Here is a 26,652-nt window from a genome sequence, read left to right as displayed (position 1 = left end):
TTACCTCTGTCAAGGAGGGTAATGTTGTGTGTCTGTAAGCACTAAGTACTTGAAACACTGCAGCCTTGTTTCCATGGTGGAGGGATGAGGCTGGAGCCCAAAAAAAAGGCCATTCAATGTACAAGTGTGAGGTTGTGTAAATGTAGCACTCGGCAGGGGTTCTCAAAGTGTGGGACGAGTCCCTCTACTGGTACACTCTAAAAAAACAAGAAGAAGAAGAAGGTTCTACAATCTATATAATAATAAGTTTATGATTATTAATCTTAAGATTGAACTTCTTTTTGTTACTATTTTGCACCCATTTTCTGTCTAGTGGTACATGAATAAAAACATTGAATGAACAATAGCTTATAAATAACATTTATAATATTAAAAAAAAATATTAGAATAAAGCTTGTAGCCTGTTTATTGCTTTTTAATCCAGTATAGTACAAATTTAACTTTTTAAGTACGGTACATTTTCAAGTTTAGTTCGGTTGCATTTAACTTTTATTTACACTACAATACATTAGCATTAAATGTTGATGAACTGTTTAAAAACAAATATTGTTGTTTAACTTTTTTGTGCAATACAGTGGAATTGAATAATTATTTTCTATTCTTTACCGATACAGTAATGTTGGCATAATGTCATAGATGCTTACCGGTAACTTTTTTTTAATACACTACATTGATTGAATACAGTTAAGTTGTATCAAACTTCGATCACAGTATAATATTTCCTTGGAATCTTTAAGGACTGTTTACATAAATTATACAATTATTTAACTTTCATTTACAATTCATTGTAATTGAATTATTATTCAAATTAAGATTCCCCCCCCCCCCCTATATTTAGGCACAGTGTTAATGTTCCAACTCTGCATAAATGTTGCTGACTTTTAATAATAAATTATTGTTGGTGAATTGCAAAATCTTCCTGAGTAATTTTCGTTTACAAAAAAAAAAAGAGTAAAGTTGCTTCAATTCATTCTTTTTTTTTTCATAGTGTGACAATAACTTAAAAAACGGCTTACATGCATTATGCTCTCAAGATCAGTATATTAAATATGATAAGACCATACTTTACTGTATTTTTATGTTGGTAACTATGATGGTGAGACTGTGCTTCTGTCTGTATATTTTATTTATTTATTTATTTGAAATGAAAACAAGTTTTAACAAACGCTGCTGCAGTGTCATCAGTAGGGGGCGCACTTGCCTCACCCCGAGAACAACCCTCCATTGGCGCTGTTGCGTCACTGATACGCACATTCAAACAACAATTAAAAAGTCATGCATACTAAGCACACAATTCACTAGAAACTACAAAAATGTTACCTTTCATTCTTGCACGTGTTATTCTACAACAACATAAAGTCAACGTGGGTCAAGTTTGTGTTATTACTTCTTAGTAGTTGGCTATATTCCATAACATACACGAGCTTTCGTTGTATAATTGAAGAGTCACATGTTGCCGTTTTGCTTCCATAAGTTGCAGGGCAGTGCTCGTGGCGCGCGCGCTATGTAAATTTGGTGGCGCACGCCAAAGACGAGTAACAAATCAGGAATTTCCCTCCTGCCACTCCTGAGAGCGCAAGAGAGGACAAAAGTGAAGTAGTTCTCCTCAGAGAGGGACAGCTGAAGCGGGACCTTCTACTTTTTCTGCTTCATTTGACTTTTAATCGTAAGGGAAGTTTTTTTTTTGTTGTTTTGTTTTTCTGTCCTCAAAACGAGTCCGGAACCAGCAGTCTTGCACGCTGCCCTCTTTTTTTTAGAAGATCATTTCATGGAAGTAACGGTCCAGCATGCGAGGACGACTTTTATGAGGAACAGTTCCCTTTTTGATTCTTCCGAGCTTGGACTTGTAGTGGATGTTGTAGGACTTTTGAACGGTTCATCTGGAGAAAGATTTGGATTAAGTGCGCAAAACCAAAGTTTTTGTGTGGAATAAAAAAAGGAAAGGATGCTGCTGCTTGTACGATGGAAGTGAAGAACTTTTTTGCTTTTGTGTCGGTGGTTTGTCTCCTTTTAAACTTCGCTAAGAGCCAAAAACTGCGTCCCAAAGGCAGGAATGTTTGCAAAGCAGCTGGGTAAGAGCATCGTATCAACTTTTTTGCGTAATTTTAATGCTTCTTTTGGACGTTTCTTTCCATTTTCTGCGCACTATTTCACTGTTCAAATACCCTGTCAGTTACAATGACGTCGGATAAATCACACTTCCACAATAATTTAAATCTGAGCATATATACTTTGTGACCTATATGGCCTCCCCTGCACATTATGGCTCATTTAATTTTCTTAAACTCCAACACGAGCGTGAGTGTGAGTTGAAACATTCGCTCGTTTAAAATTCCGCTAATTGTTATATTTCATTCAAACAGCTTTATTTCGATTCGAGCAGTTTTTCCACAGTCCAGTTGATCGCTGCAGCAGGAGGAGGAGTCCATTTGGTTACAGCGGCGTTACAGATGTGTACATCTGTGTGTAGCAGTGTTTGCATTGCACCACAGGGGGCGCTGTTGTGAAATAGATAGATGGATAAGCTAGCTCGCTATGGATAGAGTTGAAATTTGAACGCAGACCGAATAACTAATTTTTATGTTTTGTTTAAGTTTTATATTAACAAATTGTCATTTCAATTCAGGCCAGAAAAAAAACTCACATCATCATCCATGCAAGCTGACTGTAACCGCAAATCTCCTGTATTTACATTTTAATTTGGATCTTCACCAAAAATCTATTTAAATCTTGTTCAGTACAGGAGATACCCCTCTACACATAATTAGCAAAGCGTAATCCTGTGAACTGAAGAACAAATCGATAAACAGCATTCATAATGGCTAGCGAAGAGAAAAGGGCAAAAAATAAATTAATATGCAGAAGTTGTGGGCCCAAGTTACCGAAAAGACAATTTGTAGTGACCTTTAAAGGAAGTTACTGGATGAAAGGCTGAAAAGCTTACAAAAATATAAGTTCTTAAAAATACTTGTGGTCTTTTGAAAATGGTCAAAGTCACTCCCAAGTACTATTTTTGTGCTGCAGCAACGCTTGTGAACACACAATCGTTCTCCATGATTGCTGACAGGGATCGGCATTGTATTAAAAGGTCAACAAGGGTCGACTCTGTACACACTGGCAGTAGCTTGTCATAAATTTGAGTGGTGCAGTCGCACAAAATAAGATGAATCCAGCATCATGCATAATAAAGTTGGAAGTGCATCGTTCCAAAAACTCCTCCTTCATTGAAAGGAAAGGAAAGCATGCAGAGGTTGATCTTTACCACACGCCAATTTGTCAGGATTAAAAAAAACAGCGTCACTCCCTACACGCTGACTCTGAAGCGAGCAGCCTTCCTCAAACACTTTGGGGGCAGATGATGTGTTGCAGAGGCCCCGCAAAGGTCACGGTCGTGGGAGGAAGAGGAGACAAATTTGTCCTTTCCTGACAGAGCCCAAAAAAAAAAAAAGGCAGCAAACTGTTATATATTTAGACTCCTTCACTGTTTTCCCTCCAAAAGGCCCAGAAAGGCTGATAAACGTAGAGAGAACTCCAGTTGTGAGGGCGTTTGAACGAGCTGTATTGGTGGGGCAGTGGGGTAAAAAAAAAAAACCCAATATGACACAACACAACTTTTTGGGTTATTTATTTAACCCACAAAAAAAAAAGAAGAAGGGGGTTTGCACAAAACAGCCAATTAATTAGGCTGTTTTGTGGGTTATTCATTTGACCCAACACTCTTAAAACTGCTGGGTCAAAAACAACCCAATTTGGTTAAAAATTTGGACCAGCCCGCTAACTTGCGTCAATTTGACCCAACTTTCGTTTTTATACAAAGCAACCAATTTTGTCGGATAAAACAACCCCAAAATTGGGGTATTTAGTACAAAACAACCAAAAGTTGGGTCAAATTGACCCAAGTTCGGGGAAGGTCCAAATTTTGATCTAGCATTTTTAAGCGTGAACCTTTTTGGTTAAATTAACCAAAAAGTTAAAAAATAATAATAATATATAGTTATAAATGAATAACCCAACATTTTCTGGTCACTCCCTTTCTGACCCATATTAGGTTTTTCTAAACAAAAGTGTTTTAAAAGTCATTCAAGCTAACTTTTTGGGTTAAATAAATACCCAACAAAGTTCTAGTCGCTCCCTTTTTGACGCATATTGGGTTATTTTTTCTCAACTGTTTTTCATACCAAGGAGTGTTTTAAAAATCATTTAAGCCAACTTTTTGGAAACTAACCCAAAAAGTTCTAGTTGCTCCCTTTTTGACACATATTGGGTTATTTTTGACTCAACTGTTTTTCGAACCAAAAGTATTTTAAAGATAATTTATACCAACTTTTTGGAAACTAACCCAAAAAGTTCTAGTTGCTCCCTTTTTGACCCATATTAGGTTATTTTTGACCCAACTGTATTTCGAACCAAAAAGTGTTTTAAAAATCATTTAAGCCAACTTTTTGGGTTAAATAAATAACCGAAAAATGTGTGGTCGCTTCCTTTTTGACCCATATTGGGTTATTTTTTTACCCAACTGTTTTCCGAGTGCATGATTCATATAATTAAGCCACCATGTGCTCAGCATGTGCACCCCAGTGATAATGCCTTGAAGTGTTTGATCTCCCCAGATGTGACCAACAGACTTGGGTGTGGTTGCAGCAACTTTGAAACGTCTGCATGTTTCACAACAGGTGCCTCATTAGCCCCCCTCCCTCTCTTATTTACACTTTGGGAAATCTTTTTCAGATCTCCGGGGTTGGTGTGCTGCAGCGGATGGGCTAAGCTAGGGGATGAGTGCCTCACACGTACGTAGCACACAGCGCAATTCATTCATTCATGTCAGGGGTGGACAGGGTTTTTTTTTTTTTCCTGCTGAGGGCCACATACAGACATTTTTTGTTTATGCAACGTACTATAACGTTTGCATTTATTTAACGCAATCAACAATGTTTTCATCCAGGGCAAAGCAGTTAAACATATTTAAAGTACCTGTAAAGTGGGAAATGAATGTCTTCGAAAGAGAAGAGTGTTGTTGACGGCTTTGCCAAATTTGATATTTTTATTTTTTTTAAAGGACAAGTATATCAAATGAGACCTAACCGTTGTCTCCACACGCCACTGGAAAAATGAATGATACTTCTAGCAACTTTCTTATGCCAAAACATCCCAGCATGGCGGCTCCTGGTTTTGTTATTGAAATATGTGGCGAGCCAACAAAAACGTCCAACATGCTGCAAATGACTTTTGGACACCTCTGCCAATCATACGATGCAGAACTGATGAATAATGCAGCCACTTGTCGTTTCCCCAAAGCTCTCTGTGAAGGCAACTTCACCTGCAAGGAAAACGAGGTGTGCGTCAGGCCGAACGAATGCCGCTGTCGCCATGGATACTTTGGAGCCAGCTGTGACACAAGTAAGGCGCAATGCGCGACCTTGTAAACATGTTGTTGTTGTTTTTAAATTCTGTACTGTGCAAAAGTCTTAAGCTACAACTAGCTTTTGATTAAATTTTTTCACTGAAGCCAATCAACATGACGAGCTAGTTAGTTAGCTACTTATTTACTTACCTAATACAGTGATGCAATCAACTCTTAAAAAGAGGCTTTGATCTGTTAATTGCCTCACCCAGAGTAAATGTATTGTCAAAATAAGTATAAAACAAAGAGAATTGTGTATTTAAAACAACCACGTAGCTTGGCATTAAGAACGTCGGTTTAGCTTAATGCTAACAAAAAGTGAAAAACAGCATAGACAGGCTAACAAATAGCGCTGATGCCGCAGTTTTACAACCTTAAGGTTGGCTGACAAAATAATACTCACAGGAATATGCATCCTTGTATTGCTGCATCTTACCGAGTCAGTTGTGAAACTCTTCTTTGTATATGTCTCTCTGGATGATTTATACCGCCCCCATGTGGCCAAGGCACGCACACCAGAAGGAGAAGCACAATGTCCATTGAATTGAAGCCTCCAAAGCATAAACTGTTTACCTCTTACATTCGGTGTAAAGTGGCGGTTGTAGGCTCGGTTAGCAGAGCGAGTCATCCAGTGACCAAAAGGGTTGCCGGTTCGAGTCCGATTGTTCACAGTCAAAGTGCCCTTGAGAAAGATATTGAACCCTGGAAATGAGAACCTGTATTCAGTTATCTTACCTGGTTAAACAAGCAATGAATTATACTATATGTTTTCATAAAATACAATATTAACGTTGTTGTTGTTTTTTTACATGGTAAAAACTTGGGCTTGGACTGATTGCATTTCCACAGATTTCAAAAGGGATCATTTCACAGATTCTTCTTTTGCCCAGAATTTGACTGTGTCTCTCTTATGTCACTAAACAGAGTGTCCCGCCCAGTTTTGGGGTCCAGACTGCAAGGGTAAATGTAGCTGTCACCCGAACGGCCAATGTGATGACTTAACCGGCAAGTGCACATGCAACCACAACCGCTGGGGCCCCAACTGCGAGAACTCGTGCATGTGCCAAAAGGGCAAATGCGACCAGGACACAGGCTTCTGCACGTGCCACCCGGGCGTCTGGGGCCCCCAGTGCAACAACAACTGCTACTGCAGCGTCAACTCCATGTGCGACCCGATGACGGGACGCTGCCTGTGCAGCCCCGGCTGGACGGGGCGGAACTGCGCCATCCAGTGCAATTGCAACAACTCGCCGTGCGACCAGTTCACGCAGCGCTGCCAGTGCCGAGAAAGGATGTGGGGCCCCAGGTGCGACCGCTACTGCCAGTGCGTCCACGGCAAGTGCAACCTGGCGGACGGCTCGTGTACCTGCACGCCGGGCTACCGCGGCAAGTTTTGCAGAGAGCCGTGTCCTGCTGGTTTCTATGGGCAGAACTGCAAGAACAAGTAAGGAACGATGGGCGTCAGAATGCCCTTATTGGAATGGAAGGCTTTGTTCCTCTATAGGATATATCACATACACATAAATCAAAGATAGCATGATACATCGACGTCACAATTTGGTACATTTAATATTTTCTCACAAATCTCTACTGTTGGTCAGTCTACACCAATGGGTGTTATTTTTACAAACATGCCTTTTTTTTTCTCCTGAAAAATTATGATTTTGAAAGTATGAGAATTACGCCCAATGCCAGTGAGATATATGTGTATATAGTATACAGAGGTGGCCATTTTTGAAAATTGTGCTGGTCCGTCATTCATGTCCCTGGGCACCCTTCCGTTTCCAAATGTTATTCTTCAGTCCGTCTTTTAAAAAAAATAATTTTAATTATTAATATATATATATATATATATATATATATATATATATATTATTTTTATATATATTTATATATATATATATATATATATATATATATATATATATATATATTTATATGTATATATATATATATATTTATATATATATATATATATATATATATATATATTTATATGTATATATATATATATATTTATATATATATATATATATATATTTATATATATATATATATATATATATATATATATATGTGTGTGTGGCCCTTGTGTATATGCTAGTGACACAGAGATCATAATTCATGCGTTTGCTATGTAAATATATGTATGTAAATATATATATATATATATATACATATGTGTGTGTGTGTGTGTGTGTGTGTGTGTGTGTGTGTGTGTGTGTGTGTGTGTGTGTGTGTGTGTGTGTGTGTGTGTGTGTGTGTGTGTGTGTGTGTGTGTGTGTGTGTGCGTGTGCATGTAAATAGACTTAGAGTAAAGCGGCAGTCACAATTATTCATACTAACCCAACTTTCCTTTATTCTGAGGTGTATCATGTTTAACAACATAAAAAAAAAAAACTAGGCCATAGCAATAAAAATGGACAAAAATGTTCAGTTAAGTGCACCATGTAGGCAGTAAAGATACATTTGGTACTCTCCTCGCTAAGAGCCTTTACAAGATGCCTAAATTATACACTACATAAAACTCGGCTCTATAGCAGTGTAAAATTGTTTATAATTTATTATTTAAAAATAGTCATCCAATTACAGTTGAGTGCACAGTGGCAGCAGCAATGATAAAAGTTTTCGATGTTCGAAAAAGCATCAGCTAAATAGCATGTATGCCAGAAGGTAGTCATAAAAAGAGCAATGTAAAAATAAAAAAATTACATATCTAAAAACAGGTTGCAGTACAAATACAGAGAAGTCGGAAGGTAAAGCATTATACCGACTTAAGTAATGAAAAGAACAATCTGAAAATAGACATGTCATTTCAAATATATATTGTAGTCCAAATGCAGTTAAACAGATGGTGGCAACAGCCAAGAGGCGAAATCAAGCGCAACGCGCTGTTTTACGATTGCTAAAACGTTCACTTACCTTATGTGTTGCATGATTGCTTGCGCTTTTATAGTTTCAACAAGATGTGATGATATACGCTGCAGCTGATAACCCCTAAAACAGACTTAATGGAGCCGCCGTAAAGATTTGGGAATTGGTGTTCACATTATCCCGTAACCATTAAGCCGAGACGTAAAAGCCATTTAAGCCTTAAGTGATTTACCTTTCATGGACTGCGCACCTCGTGCCGTTCAGACGCTATAAACCCGAAAGAGTAAAGTTACAATTCATTGTTATCCGGCCCATTAAACGATCATCAGGGCAACGCCGTTTTAAATCAACCTTGTGGCCCCTTACATCATTGTAACGACTTCACTGAGGAGGAATCAATTGGAAGAATTGTGCCACAGGTGCGGCCACTGCAAAGGCCAGCAGCCGTGTAAGGTGACGGAGGGACGCTGCGTCACGTGCGAAAGAGGCTGGAACGGGACGCGGTGCGACCAGCTGTGCGCCAAGGGCTTCTTCGGCGAAAACTGCCAGGAAGTGTGTCCCACCTGTAAGGACGGCCATCACTGTGACCACATTCTGGGCAAGTGCTCGCACTGTAACCCCGGCTGGATTGGGGACAGGTAGGGAAACCTTGTCTCTTCATGTTCTCGGAAACGTGTCATTTTTGTGGTTAAAGTTTGCCGTTTTAAACCCAAAAGTCAGCTGTGATCACTCCCACGGCGCCGTGGATTCCCCTGCCTGCGAAATTACCAACATCAGGTCTAACCTGCCTCCATGCAGAAATATGCCATGTGCCGCACAGAATTTATGCCGGTCATGAAAAAGTCCCCCTAAATATTATTGGTTTAAAGTTTTATTTTGGGGATTGTACAATCAATAAAAAATCACAAAGAAAGAGGTGATGATTATCTGTCGAGCAGGAATTTATCTTTTTAGCTGCCTGTTGTCCTTCCACCTCTGAAGAGCCTCTGAAATAGGGCTGGAGAGAGATGTTTTGGTTGCCCACCCCCCCCCCCCCCCCCACCAGAAGTGCTGATTCAACACTTGTACTTGAGTAAAAGTTAAAACGTCTGAAATGTACTTGTAATTGGAATATATATATTTTTTTAAACAAAAAAAAAATTCTGCAAACAAAATTGTTTACCCCCAAACTAAGATGGTGCTCAATTTGAGAAGAAGAAAACAAAAATCACATTACATGTAGCATGTTATTAAAAGCGAGCTAGCTAACTTGCATGCTAGGTACTTAATGCTATCAACACGATCCCATAGCTTCACGCAAGTTGTCAACTGAAATAAAGGTAAATTAGCGAACTGAAAAAGTGCAACTTACTTGTAATTTTTACCATTTTTACATCCAGACTTAAACAGTGTTCAACTTGAGAAGCATAAAAAAAAATCACATTAAATGCAACGTGTTGTTAAACGCTAACTTGCAAGCTAGCTACTTTACGCTATCAAAACGATCCCATAGCTTCGCGAAAGTTGTCAATCCATTGTGTTATTGTCATTGATTTTTTTTGGACCAAGTTAGCCGTACAAAGTACTTCTGTCCTTAAATGAATGATAAATTATCCAGAGACCTGAAGAATCTGCTGTAGTACCTTCCACTACCTTTTAAACACACCGTGTCGTGATTTTTAACTCGTAGCTGCATTAATGCACAGACTGCAATAACGCGTCGCGACTCACGCTGCTGAGCTCAATAATGACCGGCATGGTTGCGTTCTTCTTTTTGTGTGGTAGGTGCGAGGTGCGCTGCCCCAACGGCACGTACGGTGAGAATTGTGAGAACAACTGTAGTCACTGCTTCAATGGAAACTGCCACATCGTCACCGGAGAGTGCCTGTGTGACCCGGGATTCTACGGAACCTAGTAAGGTTTGAGAGAATTCTCAAGCATCTATCCAATCACACGGAGTCAATAACCAGTTCAATCTCATAGGAATGGGCATTGGATGGAAAATGCATTTTGACGAGGTTGAGAGGAACAGCAATAATGTCCCTGGGTCACTTTGACCCGAGTCACATTTACTCATCATAAATGAGTGTAATTCAAATTTCTTGGGAAGGGAAAAGATGTATCTGGGTCAAAATGACCCAGAGGCATGTTTAATTATACAAAAGTGTCAGAAACTTTTTTTTGTATGTGTAGTCCTGCTCACTAACAAATCCTGTGGTTCTTTTTTTTTTCTTCTCAGAAAAAGGAGTCATTTTGACAGAGGTCTTGCTTAAGTTTTTGAAATAAAAAAAATTTCAACAAATTTTTTTTTTTATCTCATAATATTTCAATCAATGTGATTATAATTTTTTCAGTAACAAAAATGTGTACAAAACTCATTTTGCATATGCTGATTGTACATATGCACAAGGCTTGATATAATTCCAGGAATTACAATTGAACATTATAAGACAATCCTAACGTGTTTATTTTGTAATTAAATCACTATTCTGTATTAATTGTTAAAGACATAATGGGAAGAAGGAAAAACAATGTGGGGCACTGCTTTTTGCAAGGAGTTTGTTTTTCTGACAGAAAATAAAATACAATCATATAGATACAAACCTGCAGTTAAAATGTTGGAAATGTAGCATTAAGATTAAAAAAAAAGAACAAAGAAAACGTTCCGGTTCTCACCCTGCTGTGTTTTCATGTTCCGTGAAGCTACATGCATTCAAATGAATTCCGCCCAGTCTGCCAAAGCTTTTTCATTTTCCCTCGCTGATGTGATTACAAATTGCTTTGAATGTGATCTTGTGTCTGAAAAGTGAATCTTAACCCAAGCTCGTGTTCCCTCCTCCACCAGCTGCAATATGAGCTGTCAACCCGGACAATATGGAGTGAACTGCAACCAAACCTGCTCCTGCCACGACAAGAACTGCGACCCCGTGTCCGGCGCCTGCTATCTTCGTAAGAAAATAGGATTTGTTTCCGACCTCAAAATGGGGAGCGCGTGTTTTTGCGATTGAGACCCGGCACATTTTCTCGGGCTGTCCAAAACTCTCGATCTCGCTGGCTCTTAAGTGACGAACTGTTGGCTGTACACACAGTACCAACAAACAACTTGTGCAGCCTTGTGTGTGTGTAAAGGGAGACTTTACGCAGCAAAGGCCTTGATAGCTTTTCCAGACGGGTGTCCCGATGCGCTGCGTTTTCTTGGCGCCCTTCCCGTCCAGTCAGAGCGATAGGAAGGAAGGGGACGGGAGAAAACGGGGAAGAGGAAAAGAAGAACGATGAGTGGGCTGTTTTGCAATTAGTCATGCTGGCAGCGGCCAGAGAGGACATTGCTGAAAAAGGTTCAAGTGTCCCGGCAGCCGGCTCGCGTTGATCAACTCAGACCTTGCGATGCCCTCAAGCCTCTTCCTGTCCTTTATTACCCGACTGTGAATGAGCATCAGTGACCACACGCCACAACAATTCATCTTGTTTTTATGAGACAGATAAAGGCCCAAGGGACAGCGCAAGTTACCTGTTCAAGCTGCAATGTGGAACTTGATCTCAATCTACACTGGCTTCTACTTGCTAGCAGAATGTCAACTCCGCCATTACCGTGGCCCTGCAAATGCTGTCTGTCAAGTACTATTTGAATGTGCTGAGGGAAGCGTGTTGCACAATTAATCAACAGTCGATCGAACTTTTCTCGACCGGAGAGCAATAGTCAAGGCTAGACATAGCAAACGCATGAATTATGATCTGTGTCACTAGCATATACACAAGAGCCACGTATAAATAAAAAAATAAAAAAATAAATATATATAAAAAAAATAATAATAATAAAAAAAAAATAATATATATATATATACTCAGTAATAACAAAGTGGCAAATTTATGAGAAAAATACTCACAAATTAACGAAAAAAAACTTGAATGTTAGCAATATTATAAAGTGGCAAATTTATGAGAGAAAAAATCACACATTTACGAGAAATAAACATTAAAATTTATGAGAAATAAACTTGAATGTTTGCAACATCATAAAATGGCAAATTTGCGAGAGAAAAAAACTCACAAATTTACGAGACAAAAAAACTTGAGTATTTGCAATATCATAAAGGGTCAAATTTATGAGAAAGAAACTTGAATATTTGTGCCATTAAAATTGGCAAGTTTGTGAAATGATGACACGTTCGGTATGGAGGAGGCAGCCCGTGTTGAAGTCACGTCACAGGCCGCCATGTTAGATTTACGTACAATATCACCAAGCGGAAGCATGTAGATGCTAAACCATTAGAGGGCCAAGTACCAATCCCTGCGGGACTCCACAAGTAATATTATAAAGCTCAGAAGTCGCATTGGCATGGGTTACACGGTACAAGGCGTTGTCAAAGTCATCGCAAAGATCAAGAAATCATAATATTGATGAGGTGTCAGAATCCTTAGCTAGGAGAAGATCATTAGTCACTTTCGCCTCAGGGCCTTCCTCGTAGTAATCCTGACTGAAAAAGCAACATCGTTTTTTTTCAAGCATTTTTGCAATTAATGGCAGCCTTGAGACCGACCTCGAATTACAGAGGCTCTCCGGTGTATGATAGACTGCATCTTCATACCAAACTAACTCGGAGGGGTCACATCTGAATTTGGGGCCTTTAGTGGATCTAACGTATGTGTTGGGGACGTTGGAGGAAGCCGGAGTATCCTCTGGCCCAAAGTCAACGGTGCGAGGCACGGGTAGTGTGTTTTCGTGGTATGGTTTTTAATCTGGGGCGACTCTTATTTTTCTGTACCGCACCATCCAGAACTCCTTGCGTCTCCTGTTTTTGCAGAGCCTAACCAGCGGATGGGCGTGATCGCGGCCGGGACGCTGGTCTCCTTTTTGCTGATCGTCCTGCTCTCCCTGCTGTGCTGCTGCTGCCTCTGTCGACACAAAGACGACCACAAGTGAGTGGCGCGAAGTTTGTGTCCCGCTAGCCTGAAAACAGTAACAACAACAACAAAAAAAATATTTTTTTTTAATGCATGTGGGATTGTTCTTGTCTCACCAGGTAGTAGCTTATTAGGGGGTAAATACATGTAAAATGCAAACCAAGTGTTTTACATGTTGATAATGCTGCGTCGGGAGCAATATGAGCAAGCGTCAACGCCGGGGCCAAGTCTAATAAAGCCTCTTTTAAATGATTCATTTCGATTTCCATGCTGTCATCCTACCTCAGATCTAACCCAGACCACTCTTCCAACAGCAAAAAAGCCAAGCGGATCCTGTGTGGACGATTTAGCCGAATCAGCACTAAACTTCCCCGTATTCCACTGAGGAGGCAGAAACTGCCAAAAGTAGTCGGTAAGCCCCAAAAACTTTCTTTCATATCCCACACTGAGCCGCCAGACGCTGTCTGTCTGTCTTTTTTTTTCTTTTTTCTTTTTTTTGCAACTACTGTGCTAAAAATCACATCTTTTGGATCATTTTACTTTGTTCAAAAGTGAAGACTTCAATGGAAACAGAGTTTTAAATGAAGTGAGATGCTGGTTGACCTACAAGTTAAGATTTTAAAAATTCTTCTAACCCGCCTTATATATCCCAGAGGGGAACTTTAAGTGGTAGCAGTTCAGGGTAAAGCTACCGGTGATGATACAACGCTGACGTCGGGCCGAAACCTCATAAGTCACAATTTGGTAAATTTTGCAGTAAGATTTTTTCAAAAATCGATACTTTTGGTCAATTTACACGTGTGGGTGTTTTTTTTTTTTTTTTTTTTCAAATGATTGACCAATCTAAAATGTTAAAAAAGGACTTGCTCTCTTTAGTGCCATTTTAATGGTTGAACAAACATGTCGTTTTTTGGGTTCTCCTGATAAGTGGCCATTTTGGAGGTACAAGGTTTGATCGTATCAAGTCATCTTTTAAATTCGATGCAAACACATCTTTTAAGTCAAAAGCATTTTTTTTTTAATCGGTTTTCCTTACACCCATATTAAACGTTTTAGCAATTATGGGATATAACGAGAGTCTTACTGCCAAACAACCTCAGGTGTATTTTTTTTTATTTAGGGGGGGAGAAAAAAAGTCAAATAAAAAGCCAAACACACACTCTGAGTTAATCCTCTGATGCCCGTTAAACTGAGATTTCAATTTATATGTTGAGCAATAAACTGACGTCTATGGTGACGTCACGGCGAACGGCGCTTTTAAGTTAAATGTTCTATTATCCAGGGATTGTTTGATTTGAAATTCACATTTTCAACTGTACTGTAGTCAATGATAGAGGGTCACATGTGTTTAGCATAGCCGCTACGTACAATGGTGCTCTTTGCTACCTTAGTTTGTGTCTTAGCTGATGATGATTGAGAAGTGTGCTAACTGCCAGACAAATATGGACTTTCATTTGAAAGGAATGCACCCTTATTGTTCTTGGCGCCCTCCAACGGGTATATGTTCGTTTTATTCCAGCCCCCCCCCCCCCCCCCCTCCCGGTTTCTGTACTCCGCATCTGTATTTCACCGAGCGAAGGCTTTCTCGAGCTGAGGTGGAGCGTGTGTTATTAAAAGAAGGCCGGCGGTTGTCGCGCAACGGTTGAGGCCCGCTGGCGCTGGTGCTGACAAACGAGTCATCAAAGGCTTCAGTGTTCGCGTGGACTCTTCAGGTCCATGTGGAGGTCTCGTGGTCTGCGACGGATCCGTCTCCGACCTCGTTCTCGTATATTGTGAAAAGACGCTGATCTGTTCAACTCTAATGAGTAGTTGAGCATTTAGTCGAGCTGTTGTGCCAGAGGCAAGTTTAGTTTACCGTCGTATCTCAGTGAATGGGCTTCGTAGTAGTCGTTGATTTGTTATTCTCATGTCCTTAGTCAAAAGCAGGGTTATTATTGTTTTGGAATTTTCATATTAGTTCGTTTTTAATTCGTTTTGAGTTTTGAGTTTTAAATTTAGTTAATTTTAATTCGTTTTCAGGGTGTTTCTGTTAGTTTTTATTAGTTTTAGTTATTTAAAAAAAAAACGTTTAATTTTAGTTTAGTTGTAGTTAGTTTCAGTATTAGTTTTTGTTTTTAAAAAAGAGTATTAATATATACACACACACATATATATATATATATATATATATATATATATATATATATAATAAACACCTCCTATTTCACTTCTATGTGACATAATATCAAAATAAATATACTAAATAAATCATACCCATGTATGCTCATGTATTAATTACCAAAAGCTAAAAAAAAAGGTAATTTTTATATAATTATAGTTAGTTTTAGATAGTTTGTAAACAGAAAATGTATTTTCAGTTAGTTTTCGTTCTTTAAAAAGCATTTTCATTTTTATTTTATTTCGTTAATGAAATGATTTTTTTAAATTTTATTTTAGTCAAAACTCACCATACTCAACAACTCTTATTTTGTCAATTAGGACAGTAGGACTAAGGAAAAATATATATCTGAATTTGGATAAAGGTGCAGATACCGGAATTTATAGTGACTGTTTTTGAGTCACGATGGCATCATTGCAACGGTCGTCTCCACAGAATGGCCGAACAAACACAATAAAACATTTATTATTAAAACTTGGTCTAATTTGCCCCTGTGCAGATTTAGACTTAAGACCATGCTTCGCTTTTGCCATTGATGGCTAAAGATGTCAACTCTCTATGTTAGCTGGGGGGCTGGCAGTAAACGCATTTTTCCACAAAATATTGGCCAAATTCCAGACTGCATGACCTCAGCAGCATTTAGCGTCCTAACCTAAACCTATTTGGTCTTGTTTGAACTATATACAAATGAATACAAAAACTTTAGCTATGCAAGTTTGACACGATAAATAACGGCATTTGCCCGTTCGCAACTCGTCGATCCGTCAGCCCGAAAGTGGAGATGCAGCGCGTCCCTGACTGCGGCCTACATTCGATAGCGCGAAACCTCCGAGTGAGTGACGAAAGAGTTAAAAGACGATGACCTGGTTTCTTTTCCCCGTCTGAGCAGCATGTGCTTCTCAAGTGATCCAGCTGATTATTTAAGCTGCAGTCTGACTCCATTGTGACCTTGTTCTGCGCCGAGACAGGCATGTCTTTGTCATCACTGTGTTGGATATCAAAACGCTTGTTTTTAGACGAGCGTGTCTCCGCCATATAAGTCAGGAATAAGGAGTAGTCTGTTTTCGACAGAAAAAAAAAAAATACGATGTAGCGTTTACGGTGCAATTAAAGAGAAAAATGCACAGCCTCCATAAATGCTTCCAAATGCAAAGATTATGGTTGTATGTAAGACTTTATTGTACTTCCTGGTTCGTCCTATGCATAATTTTGGGCCACAGAAGCGTGGCTGCCAGCATTTAGAAACTCTTGACTGAGGCTACGCAGTCCTGCACACACACACACACACACACACACACACATTCCAGAGGGGGCCCGACGGGGCTGGAAACAGGAAGTGGTCAAATTTACCCCAGCCCGTGTCAGAGCTGTGATTTATCCCCGCCAGGGCCACTGGCAACAGATGTGGCAATGTAGAATGAAAACGGAATAGGGAGGGGACGAGTGGCGACGCTACAGTGTGTCACCGAGCCCCCCCTTCTGGCATCCCTATAGATGTGTGCTCTTTGGCATTCCGCTGGAAGCGTATTTACCCCACGCCCTCCAATTTCACGTCTGCGGAGCATTCCTCGCGTCCTTCTGCGTCCAAATGTTTCCTCGCGGGTGAGTGCTTGAATGGAGAACCACCCGTTTTTGTTTTTTTGGTTTTTTTTCCGCAGCTGGATTAATCCCAGGACACTTGACCGGGATTGCAGATGCGTGCGTTTGTAGCAACATTCCTTTTCGCATTCGGCCCTTTAATTGCCCAATAAAATCAGGCGAAAAACATTCTCACACCCTTAAGACCTGCTCCCTCTTAAGAGACGATGCTCGGGTTGGACCGGAGTTGTGATGCTGTTGGGGAAAAAAAAAGTCAGAAATATTTATATTCTAAACCCGGGATAAATAAAGCCTTGAAATCTCCAACTGGGGTGCACGAATGTAGCTGAGGCATCCACAACATAACTTTCAATAAATGATGTTGCGTCATTAAAAAAAAAAAAAAACATACCTACAACGCCTACAGCTTTTTTGTAATCGACTATAATGTGATGAAAATTAAGTCGAAGTCAATTCATCGATGATGCCGCTGTCATATTTTCAGCACAAGACCATAATCCCTGGCATTTTTTTCTTTTTTTTGCGCTATGGACCAGTTTCCCCTACAGACGCATATCTAATGGGCTATTATAGAGAGAAATGCAGAAATCATTTAAAAATAAACTACTCACCTTCCAGGCTACCAAAAAAAATTGAAAACAGTTTCACTCTATTTCGCTTGTGCTTTTATTGTATTTGCAAAAATCTATAGCATCCCTCTGGCCTTTTACACCAACGTTAACGCTGAACCGTTGTTGTTTTATATCATGCAACCGCTAGGATTCATAAAATGTCGTTAGCACGCAGTTGTTGTCTGTCCATACCCATCACCATTTGGCGCCTTAAATGGAGTTTCACTTCACGCCGCTGCCTTCATTCCTTGCTCATTGTTAACATTTTTAGACTTGCGGCAATCGGAATATTTTAAGCGAGTGAGGCTAACCATTATGTCCTTCCACAACTTGTTTAAGACTGGATGAAAAAAGACACAGGATTAGTGATTAGTCAACTTCAAGAGTTAAACATCCATGCAGAGTAGTCGCCGACGAGTCGGCCAATTGGTTCAACTCCTAACTAACATAGCTAAGTATACTTACTAATCCCTACCTTAGCTTTGGGCCAATTAAAAAAAACGCTGATATAACTGAGACATTTTATCACATAAATCAGTAAAAGATATAATAATGATTTGGCATTTAAAGATACACATGGTAGTTGTGTTTAGAAAGAAAAGCGGATTCTAGACCCAAAAAGTTAGCTCGCCCCCCCCATGTTAAAACTCCAGCTTTAACTCCAAGTCTGTAAAAGTGACCCCTTCCTTCCCCCACTGAGCAACTGTGTGGTTGAGCCCGCAGCTGCGACGTGTCAGTAATGCCCTTTCGTGTGGACAGGGATCCCAACGGTGTCCAGTCTGCAGAATAATCCGCCCCTCAGGACCCATGAGGGCGTGCGTGCGTGCGTGCGTGCGTGCGTGCGTGCGTGCGCTTATTTGAAGAGCAGCAGTTGTCGATCACGTTGCAAATTGTCCATGTGTTGTCTTGTTGACTAACATAACTGCAGTGCTTGCGGAGAGGAGCCGCTTGGCATTCCTCGGCTCCTGCGGACGGGCTACAAATGATGACCCTGAACAAGGAATCTCTCACATTCGTTCCGCCTAGCTCGCAAATGAGTACACGCAAAGTCCCTGCAACACAAGCAAACAACACATTTGACCTGCTTGTGTTGACCTGAGGCTTGAAAAAAGGAACATAAGAATGTCACGTTTTTTGAAGGAAGCAAGAAAATACCGCATTTCCTCAAAAAGCGGCCCCTACTCAAATAGATGTCTGTTAATTGTAGAGTGAGTTGTACATTTGTGTAAATATAATTTAATCAATTATAATGAATGATTAAAAAAAAAAACTTTCGGCTTCAAAATCGCGATGAGAGGTGCTAGCCACTAGCTAGCTAACAAGCTAACAACCCTCTGGGGCTCCAAATGGTCGGCCGAGGGGCGGCGGGTTTGTCTGTGGTGTCACTTCCTCTCTTGTGAATTTAAATAAAACCACCAAGCTGGTCCGTAAATTGTGTAATACCGGAAAGATATATTTTTGGAGGTAAAACATCGCTAGCTAGCTAACTGCACACTAGCTAACTGCACACTAGCTAACTGTACGTGTTGATGTTTATTCATATAGTGGGAAAGGATACACTCATGCCGGTTGTCCAAGTAAGTCCTGAGAGGACGAAAAATGAGAAAAGGTGAAAAATTGATTAACTGTACTTCTCTTACAACTACAATATAGTTTTCATCAGTTAGCCTCAAACATGTATAATGAATTTCGAAAACAAATCTACCATGTGACTTTGTGAGATCTTTAAAACTGATTCCAAGTGGTCATGCCAAGTTAACACTCAATGTATGCATGATTTATGACGGCCTTTTTTTTAACTTTAGAGGCGTATCTTTCCCGAAAAAATGAGGTCAAAATTCAGAATTGTATGACCTCACAGGGGTTCAGCTTTATAAATTCCACTGTAAAGACGCACATTAACAATAAAACTGACATCTGCCATTGATATTTTCTTCAAAGGAGTAATGAATTATTTGTCGTGGCCTACAATTTGGAGAGTTAGAAGAGTGTTGTCTTTGTGTTATTGGTGGCACTCGGTAACATTTCGGTCTCGCTGTTGCCGTTGATTCATAGTCATCTGCCAACTTACTGATGGCATGTGGCATCAATCACAGTGAAAAAAACACCAAATCCTGAAAATCACACCCGCTTTGTTAACCGACATGTAAAACCAATCCCGAGTCGGTTTCCTACCACTCGGCAGCCGCTGGGAGAGCAGACTGTTGTTCTTGTAACGTGGTAGGATACCCTCTCGCTGACCTCTGGGCTTCTGCGTTTTGTTTTGTGTTCTCAGTAGCCCACCACGACCCCGAGCACAACTTCAACTGCAGCTTCATCGAGCCCCCCTCTGTGGCCGAGCAGCCCTCGCCCTCCTCCTGGTCCTCCCAGGAGTCCTTCTCCTCTTTTGAGAGCGGCGACGAGGGCCCGGTTTACTGCGTGCCCCACGAAGGTGAGTCATCGCGGGGGAATAGATAAACAAATGAGTCATCTGCACTGACACACATGTATAACATGCCCAATGTGTTGTTGGCATGAGAAGCTCGCATTCACACATGCCGCTGACACACAAGGTTTTGTGACTCACTCACGTCTGCAAATCTCATTATGTGAGCCGTGCCTCTCATCATGTGCCATCTGTGTCTTACTTTGAGAGCAAAAGGAGTCTAAACAGGAAACAGTATGGTCAAGTCAGCATGTGGCTCAAATCCAAAGTGTACTTCTTGATGTTTGGCGGAAGAAAAAAAAAAAAACACTTTCCATCGCTTTCTATGCAGGAAGTACTGGATTTGTTGGATTTAGCGTGCTCAAGTTTTCGGATTCTTTCCAACATAAAGGGAATTAGAAGACCGATGATATCTACCGGGTCAAATCTCTTCCAACTCTCATGTATGTGTCTGCAAAGAAAAAGTTGTTTGAATGTGTTGATGTCAAGAATGTCGTCAAACGGGATTTACCAGATCCAAATACAGTACGTAAAAATAAATTAAAAAGAACATTATTACTTCAGAAAATCGCCTTTTTTTTTTTTTTTGCAATATGTAGAGGGTTAGGAATAGGCCAGTTATTGGCGCTGATATTCGGTGTTGTTGCCACATTGCTTTATTTATTTACATTGTAAGCAGGTACATTCAGTATTGGCCTTTTTTTTTTTTAAATCTGGCGGCCGATAAAAGATCCATTTAAAACTATTTATTGATTATTATCGGTTGCAAATAACGGTTAGCCGCCTCCTTGACTACTAATAATCGTCAAAACACCATATCGATCTATATGTAACAATAAGCACCCTCCAAAATTTGCGCCATTAAAGACTAACTGCTATTTTATGATTTGGGGGCCCGTGAAAAAACAGCCCTTCGAGACCCACCGGCTTCACTGCCACAAATTCTGTTGTCAAGGCAAAATACCACGCAATCCTCCAGATACCGTGCAAAGGGTGGCTGTGGGCGTGCCATAGGAGCTATCTGATTGGACACTTTTCAAATTTCTGGTAAAGCTATGACATCATTGCCATTTAAATGTAGTATAATTGCTTTTCTGCCCATCATCAAGCTTTTAATTTGCGTTTGATGAGGTGTCGTCCCTTGAGAAATGACGCACCCTTTAAAGTAAGCGTCAGAATCAGACATGGATGGCATCTCAAGGGAGCAAGATGAAGTCACTGAATCCACTCGGAAATATCTCACAAGTCACATCATTTCCCATACAAACTATTATTATAACTTCTCATCTGATCACCGATGTGTTTGATTAGTAATGCAAATTCCTGTTGATGTGCCGCAGAATCTGTGACTGAAAGCAAGGAAAAAAACAACCACAGTCCGGAAACCGAGAAACCAGAATCTGCCCCCACTGACGAAGATGCAGGAGAGTACACCTCCCTAAAGGACACCAGTGTCATGAAACCAGAGGGCGGTGATCAACCTGCGATGAAGTCCTCGGACAGCGAAGGCTCTACCAGCGGTTCCGAGTACGCAGCTGCAACTCTTTACGCCCGCATTGCCCGCCTCTCCAAGCAGTCCAAGGAGGAAGAAAATAGCGGCAAAGACGGTGAACTGCCAAACCCAGAGTACAAGCGCAACGGAAAACCACCACCGTCACCTGGTAAGCCCAAGCCACGGCCGCCAGACCCTTCGACCAAGCCCAAGGTATCCTGGCTCCACGGAAGCCATCCGCAGCCGGACCAGCAAGGGCAGGGTGGCATGAAATCACTTGCCGTTCCGAAAGAGAAAAAGCGCAGCTCCAGTGACGTCTCAGCCAAGAGTGAGAAGAACAAAGACCAGCAAAAGAAGCAGGAGGCCGACACCAACGGCTCACCCAGCAAACACAAACCTCTGCGAGGCAAGAAGTCTGGGGATGAGCACAGCAGCGGCAGTCACATGGAGCACATCAACGGCGTGGTCCAGAACGCCCTCAGGAAGATGAGTAACTTCCACAGCTCTTCGCCCGAGAAGAAGAGCGCCGATACGTCGAAGGAGGCCCCCAAGGAAGCCCCAAAAAGCCCCAAGCTCATCCATCCCCACATGAACTCTGAGGCCGCCACCCTCCTCGCTGCTCAGCTCAAGGAGAAAACCCAAAGCATCAACAGGAACGAGGGAACGGGCCTGACGAAGACCAACGGACTATCGACGCCCAAGGGAACCCGGGAGAGGCCCACGCCTCCGCAGAAAGCCAAGCGGACCCCCTCCGGCGGCTTGAGCCAGCAGGGATCCACTAAGCCTCTGCTTCCCACCTCCAGCAGCCTCCAGAAGATGGTGGCGCCCGTCGCCACTGACCACGGGACCCCCGAAGCCAAGAGCCCGGAAAAGCAGGACTTGAACGGCTCGAGGGCGGGGGACCCGGCGGCGGATGCCACACCAAAGAAGACTCCCATTAAAAAGCCTCCGAGGAAGAAAGGCAAAGAGGCTACTTTGGATCCGCCGGAGAGCAAAACACCGCAGCAAAAGACAGCGATTATGCCGCCGCAGATAGTCAAGTAAGTGTGCAACGTTTGTATGTCGGGAGACTAAAGACGGATCTGTTGGAAACTGACACCAGGGCCTGCCAAAAGTGAAGAATGTTTTAAACCAGAGATCATCAGACGGTCTCCTATCTACGTGCATCCCGTCTTCTGTATCACTTTCAAATCACAATTAATGCTGCGTTCAAGAAACCCGTGGAAACTTGGTCGCATCTCATTCAAGTCCAACAAAAACACTAAACTGCCGACTGTGATCAACTAGCATTTCTTCTATAAAAGATGAAAGGGTGCGATACGGTGCCATTCCAGAGACCCCTGGTCCAAATTGACCTTACCATAAACCACGCCCGCATGACCGAGTAAACCAATCAAGACGCAAGACGTCATGTCTGCGTCGGCACGTGAGTTTTGCTGCTCCCGGCGATGCGTTGCGTGGTTATCCAAAAGCAAGAAAAATCAATAAAAATGGTTCAGCGCTATCGTCGCGGCTTGTGTAAGAGTGATAACCGTTATCCTGATTGACGAACCGGCGTCCTGCTGTAGTCGCGGCTTGTGTGAGAAAGAGATAACCGCGTCCGGTTTATTCCCTTCCCTAAACCCTCAAACAACTACGAAGAATGTCTGCGCTCGATCAAACTTTGTGGACGAGCACACGACCAGTTGAATCCCTGCAAAATTACCAGAAAAGTGTTTGCCCTAAGCTCGTGTTCTCCGTTGTTTTTAGCCGAAGGCTAACGATAGCTCCGGGTAGCTTTAACCGTCCACGCGTTTCTTGACTTAGGCAGGGGTGTCACAGTAAGGAGCCTCCGTGATGACTAGCCACCCCTCCCAGTGAGGAAACACTGGAGCTAAAAGCTAAAATACAACAAAATAAAAGCAAAGGTGAAGGAAATGAGCTAAAATGGCGGACCCGATGTCCGCCTCATATGGTACGGCTCCGTCCTCAGTCCTGTAAATGTGGCGTTTCCTTGACTCGATGTATCCCGCCAATAAGAGACGATTCGATACATATCTTGTTATACCTTCTTTTTAAGTGGAACGACACGATGCAATCGTATCTTTTAAATCAACCGATGTTCTGGTTTAAATTGTTCTTTGTTACACCCCTAATTGTAAAAAAGACTGACAACTCGACGTCCCATAGATATTGTCGTCACGTTCGTCACTGGCCCGCAAACAAGCTCTGAACTAACAGCGCCTCTGCTGGTTGGAGTCTGGTAGTGCAAGTGCATTTTTCTATTCTTCTTCGCCATACAATGTATGGATTCTTATCAAAGTCAACTCGAGTTACGATCCGATGCGCCTTTCCTGGTTGGAGTTGAGAAACGTGCGACTTCGTTTTCTGGAATGCAGCATTAGTCAAACGAGCAGCTCTGCATTTGATCATTCCGTTTATAAATACACTTCACAGGTACTAAACATCCTGGTTCCTTCGAAGATGACAAACTATTCTCACATTTCTGTGAACCAGCATGCACCTTCTTTTTTTTTTTATACCTTTTATAGCCAACTAAATGATATTTTACAGATGGGGTCAGCAGTTTGCGAAATGAAGACGTAGATTTGAGCACTTGTCCGGAATTTACGGTCATGTTTGCCGTTTAGACGCTCATGTCTTATAAACAGAAAGCCCCGCATGCTTTCTTGTTATGTATAGTGTTTCACTTGTTCCTAACTGTGAAAACACGTCCAAGCCAGTTAGAAGACGCTCCAAGTTTACAAAATCGTCCGCAGATTTTCTCCATTGTGAGTGTCTGGACATGCAGCAGCAAATCAGCAGAATGTTGCTCTCGGGTCAGAAATCAACTTTTTTAAGATGAAATCCGAAGCCACCGTCGGGTTGCGTGAACTTTTCATCGTGCTTATGAAACACTTTAAAGCGTCCATTTTCCAAACCACAGTCATCTGGAGTTCGCGCAAGCTGCATTTAATAAAGCATAACCTCAGCCTAATGTTTTGTCTACCAACGCATGTGTCAAGTAACGACCGTTCTCTCCGAAAACAGATCAATGAATGTGATAAGGAGCTTTTTTTGTCGCGTCTGTTTGTGTCATCGGGTTGTAATAAAGATCTTTAAAAAAGAATCAAGGGTGATTTTGCTATGAAATGCTGACGAAACAAGCTGCTTTTGGGGGTGACGGCAGCGTGTTGACGTGAGCCTCGACTGTGGATCAGTTTAAGCAATATTAGCTTGTTAGCTAGCTCGTCTCCATTGTTTGCGTTGCTTTGAAGCAAAAGGCGGACTCGCAGGTACTTCAACTGGAACGATTTGTTTTTCAAGAGGAAACGGTTCTTTGTTCAGGGTGTTGTTGGATGTCGACGTTGAAAGTTTGTCTTTTTAAGGTACAAGTTCTTATGTTACTTTTGCAGCTTTTTCAACGTGTATACTTTGTGTACTTTCAATTTTGTTCTCTTTGTAAGCTGTGCTTATATGACCTTCTGTGGTTTTCTTTGTGTGTGTGTGTCAATGAGCTGGCTTTCATGTTGTATGTTACGAAGGAGTATGAGGGCCACACTGAAAAGAATAATTGTGAAATACGAGGAAAAGTAGCCACACAAACTTCAAGGTCTGAGACTCAGGGTTGTAATAGTTTGGGATATTTTTTTATTGTAGTTAGTTTTGATTTCATTTCAATTTATATTCAGTTTTTTTTGTTTTTTTTATAATTCACTTTAGTTTTTATTAGTTTTAGTATTAGTTTTAGCTGCTTCTTCTTTTTATTATATGGTGTATTCGTTAAATACAAAAAAAAATTAAGACACTAAGTACAGCGTAATACAGGAAAGGAAAGTACAATTCTCATTTGGAAGGATGTACAGCAATACCAAAATGCATTTCAACTGAATCTAAAAAAAAAATCATGTAAGATATTAATTGACAAAAATTTAATCAATGGACATTTTCACCATAATTATAGTTTATGAACGTTTCAGTTTTTGTTTTCTCATAAGCATTTCTTTATTTTCTTTCGTCAATGAAATAATTTTTACATTTTTCATTTGATATTTTAGTTTGTTTTCATGAACTATAATAACCTTGCAAAGACTAACCGCTGCCGTCTTTCCTGACAGATTCATCGTGTAACGTTTGTTCGATATTGTTCAAACAATTCGCGTTGATGAAAACCAACAAAATAGTTGATTTCAGTGTTTAGTTCTTTCTCAGGAACATGCAAACGTTTGCACAATCACATTTGATCACATTTCATTGTTTGGCAAACATTTTGCATTTTTTTTCCCCACAAAATTCAATTTGCGTCCAACAAAACTCACTGCAGCTCTGCTTACCTTTTCGCCTTTGATGTACTTTGACCACTCCGCGTCCAGACTGCAAATAAACGCCGCTTTCCTAAAGCGACACCTGATTCACAATTCAACCTTTTCTTTACAGTGTTGACCTAATACTCCTTTGTATTATTATTATTTTTAAACTTTTTTTTAAATTCCATCCTGTAAAGTTCACAACGTTGTTCTCTGTTGATGTTATTGTTTGTGCAACACTTAACTGCATGATGCAGAGTACAATTACATGGCATTAACAGCTGCACAGGGAAAGTGTAAGCCCCACTTTGCCCTTTTCCATACAATGAACTCATTACAGAAATGATTGTACTATACGATGATACCACTGACCAAAACAAACCGTGACGTGGCAATTTTTCAATCCAACTGGACCCTGCCTGTTTTTTTGACAGGCTTGCATTTGTGTACAGAAGGGCTCAAATTGCTGCAACACTGTTAGCAGCTGTAAACTGTTTTTTTTTTTTTTGAGTGTCCTTTTGTGGTTTGTTTTTAAGCATATTTGTGTATGGTCATTAAGTTGGTGTTCTCATTTACTTACCTGGAATAAAAAGCAAAAGCAAAACAATGTCACTACTGTGAGATCACAAATCTCCATTTTGTGTTACAGTTTCAACGACCGCCTATCCAATCAGTTTGTAATCGTCAGATCATTTATTGTGGGCCTTCTCGTGACCCACATTCAGCTTCGAGGCGGCTATTATTACAAACAACACTCAACTCGAACATCTGTGCTGTGGGAAAAGAAAGTACATATTGACTCATAATCTAATAAACCTCCAATTTTCTTTTATCCTTGATATGTGACCCTTTCCTGTGGGTCTGGGCCACGGGGTCCCGGGGTCGTCGGCGGCCCTTCAAAGAGGCCGAGGAAACCAGGGGACTG

General features: G+C 40.9%; 1 protein-coding gene across 1 annotated transcript; it reads left to right on the top strand.

Moving 5' to 3' along the window:
* The first annotated feature begins 1,409 nt into the window (after positions 1-1,409).
* scarf2 (scavenger receptor class F, member 2) lies at positions 1,410-26,389 on the top strand. Its single transcript, XM_086076982.1, has 11 exons — positions 1,410-2,072; positions 4,729-4,787; positions 5,296-5,397; positions 6,326-6,845; positions 8,695-8,913; positions 10,040-10,168; positions 11,100-11,203; positions 13,057-13,171; positions 13,471-13,568; positions 19,800-19,955; positions 21,290-26,389. Exons 1-11 carry the CDS (start codon positions 1,963-1,965, stop codon positions 22,483-22,485), a joined length of 2,808 nt encoding a protein of 935 aa, XP_085933108.1. The 5' UTR covers positions 1,410-1,962; the 3' UTR covers positions 22,486-26,389.
* Positions 26,390-26,652: the final 263 nt, after the last annotated feature.

Source organism: Leptonotus elevatus, chromosome 5 (assembly GCF_054856555.1).
Source record: "Leptonotus elevatus isolate MCC_2025b chromosome 5, RoL_Lele_1.0, whole genome shotgun sequence".
NCBI lineage: Eukaryota > Metazoa > Chordata > Actinopteri > Syngnathiformes > Syngnathidae > Leptonotus > Leptonotus elevatus.
The sequence above is the reverse complement of the archived record's forward strand: the minus strand, read 5'-3'. Positions and strand labels throughout refer to the sequence as shown.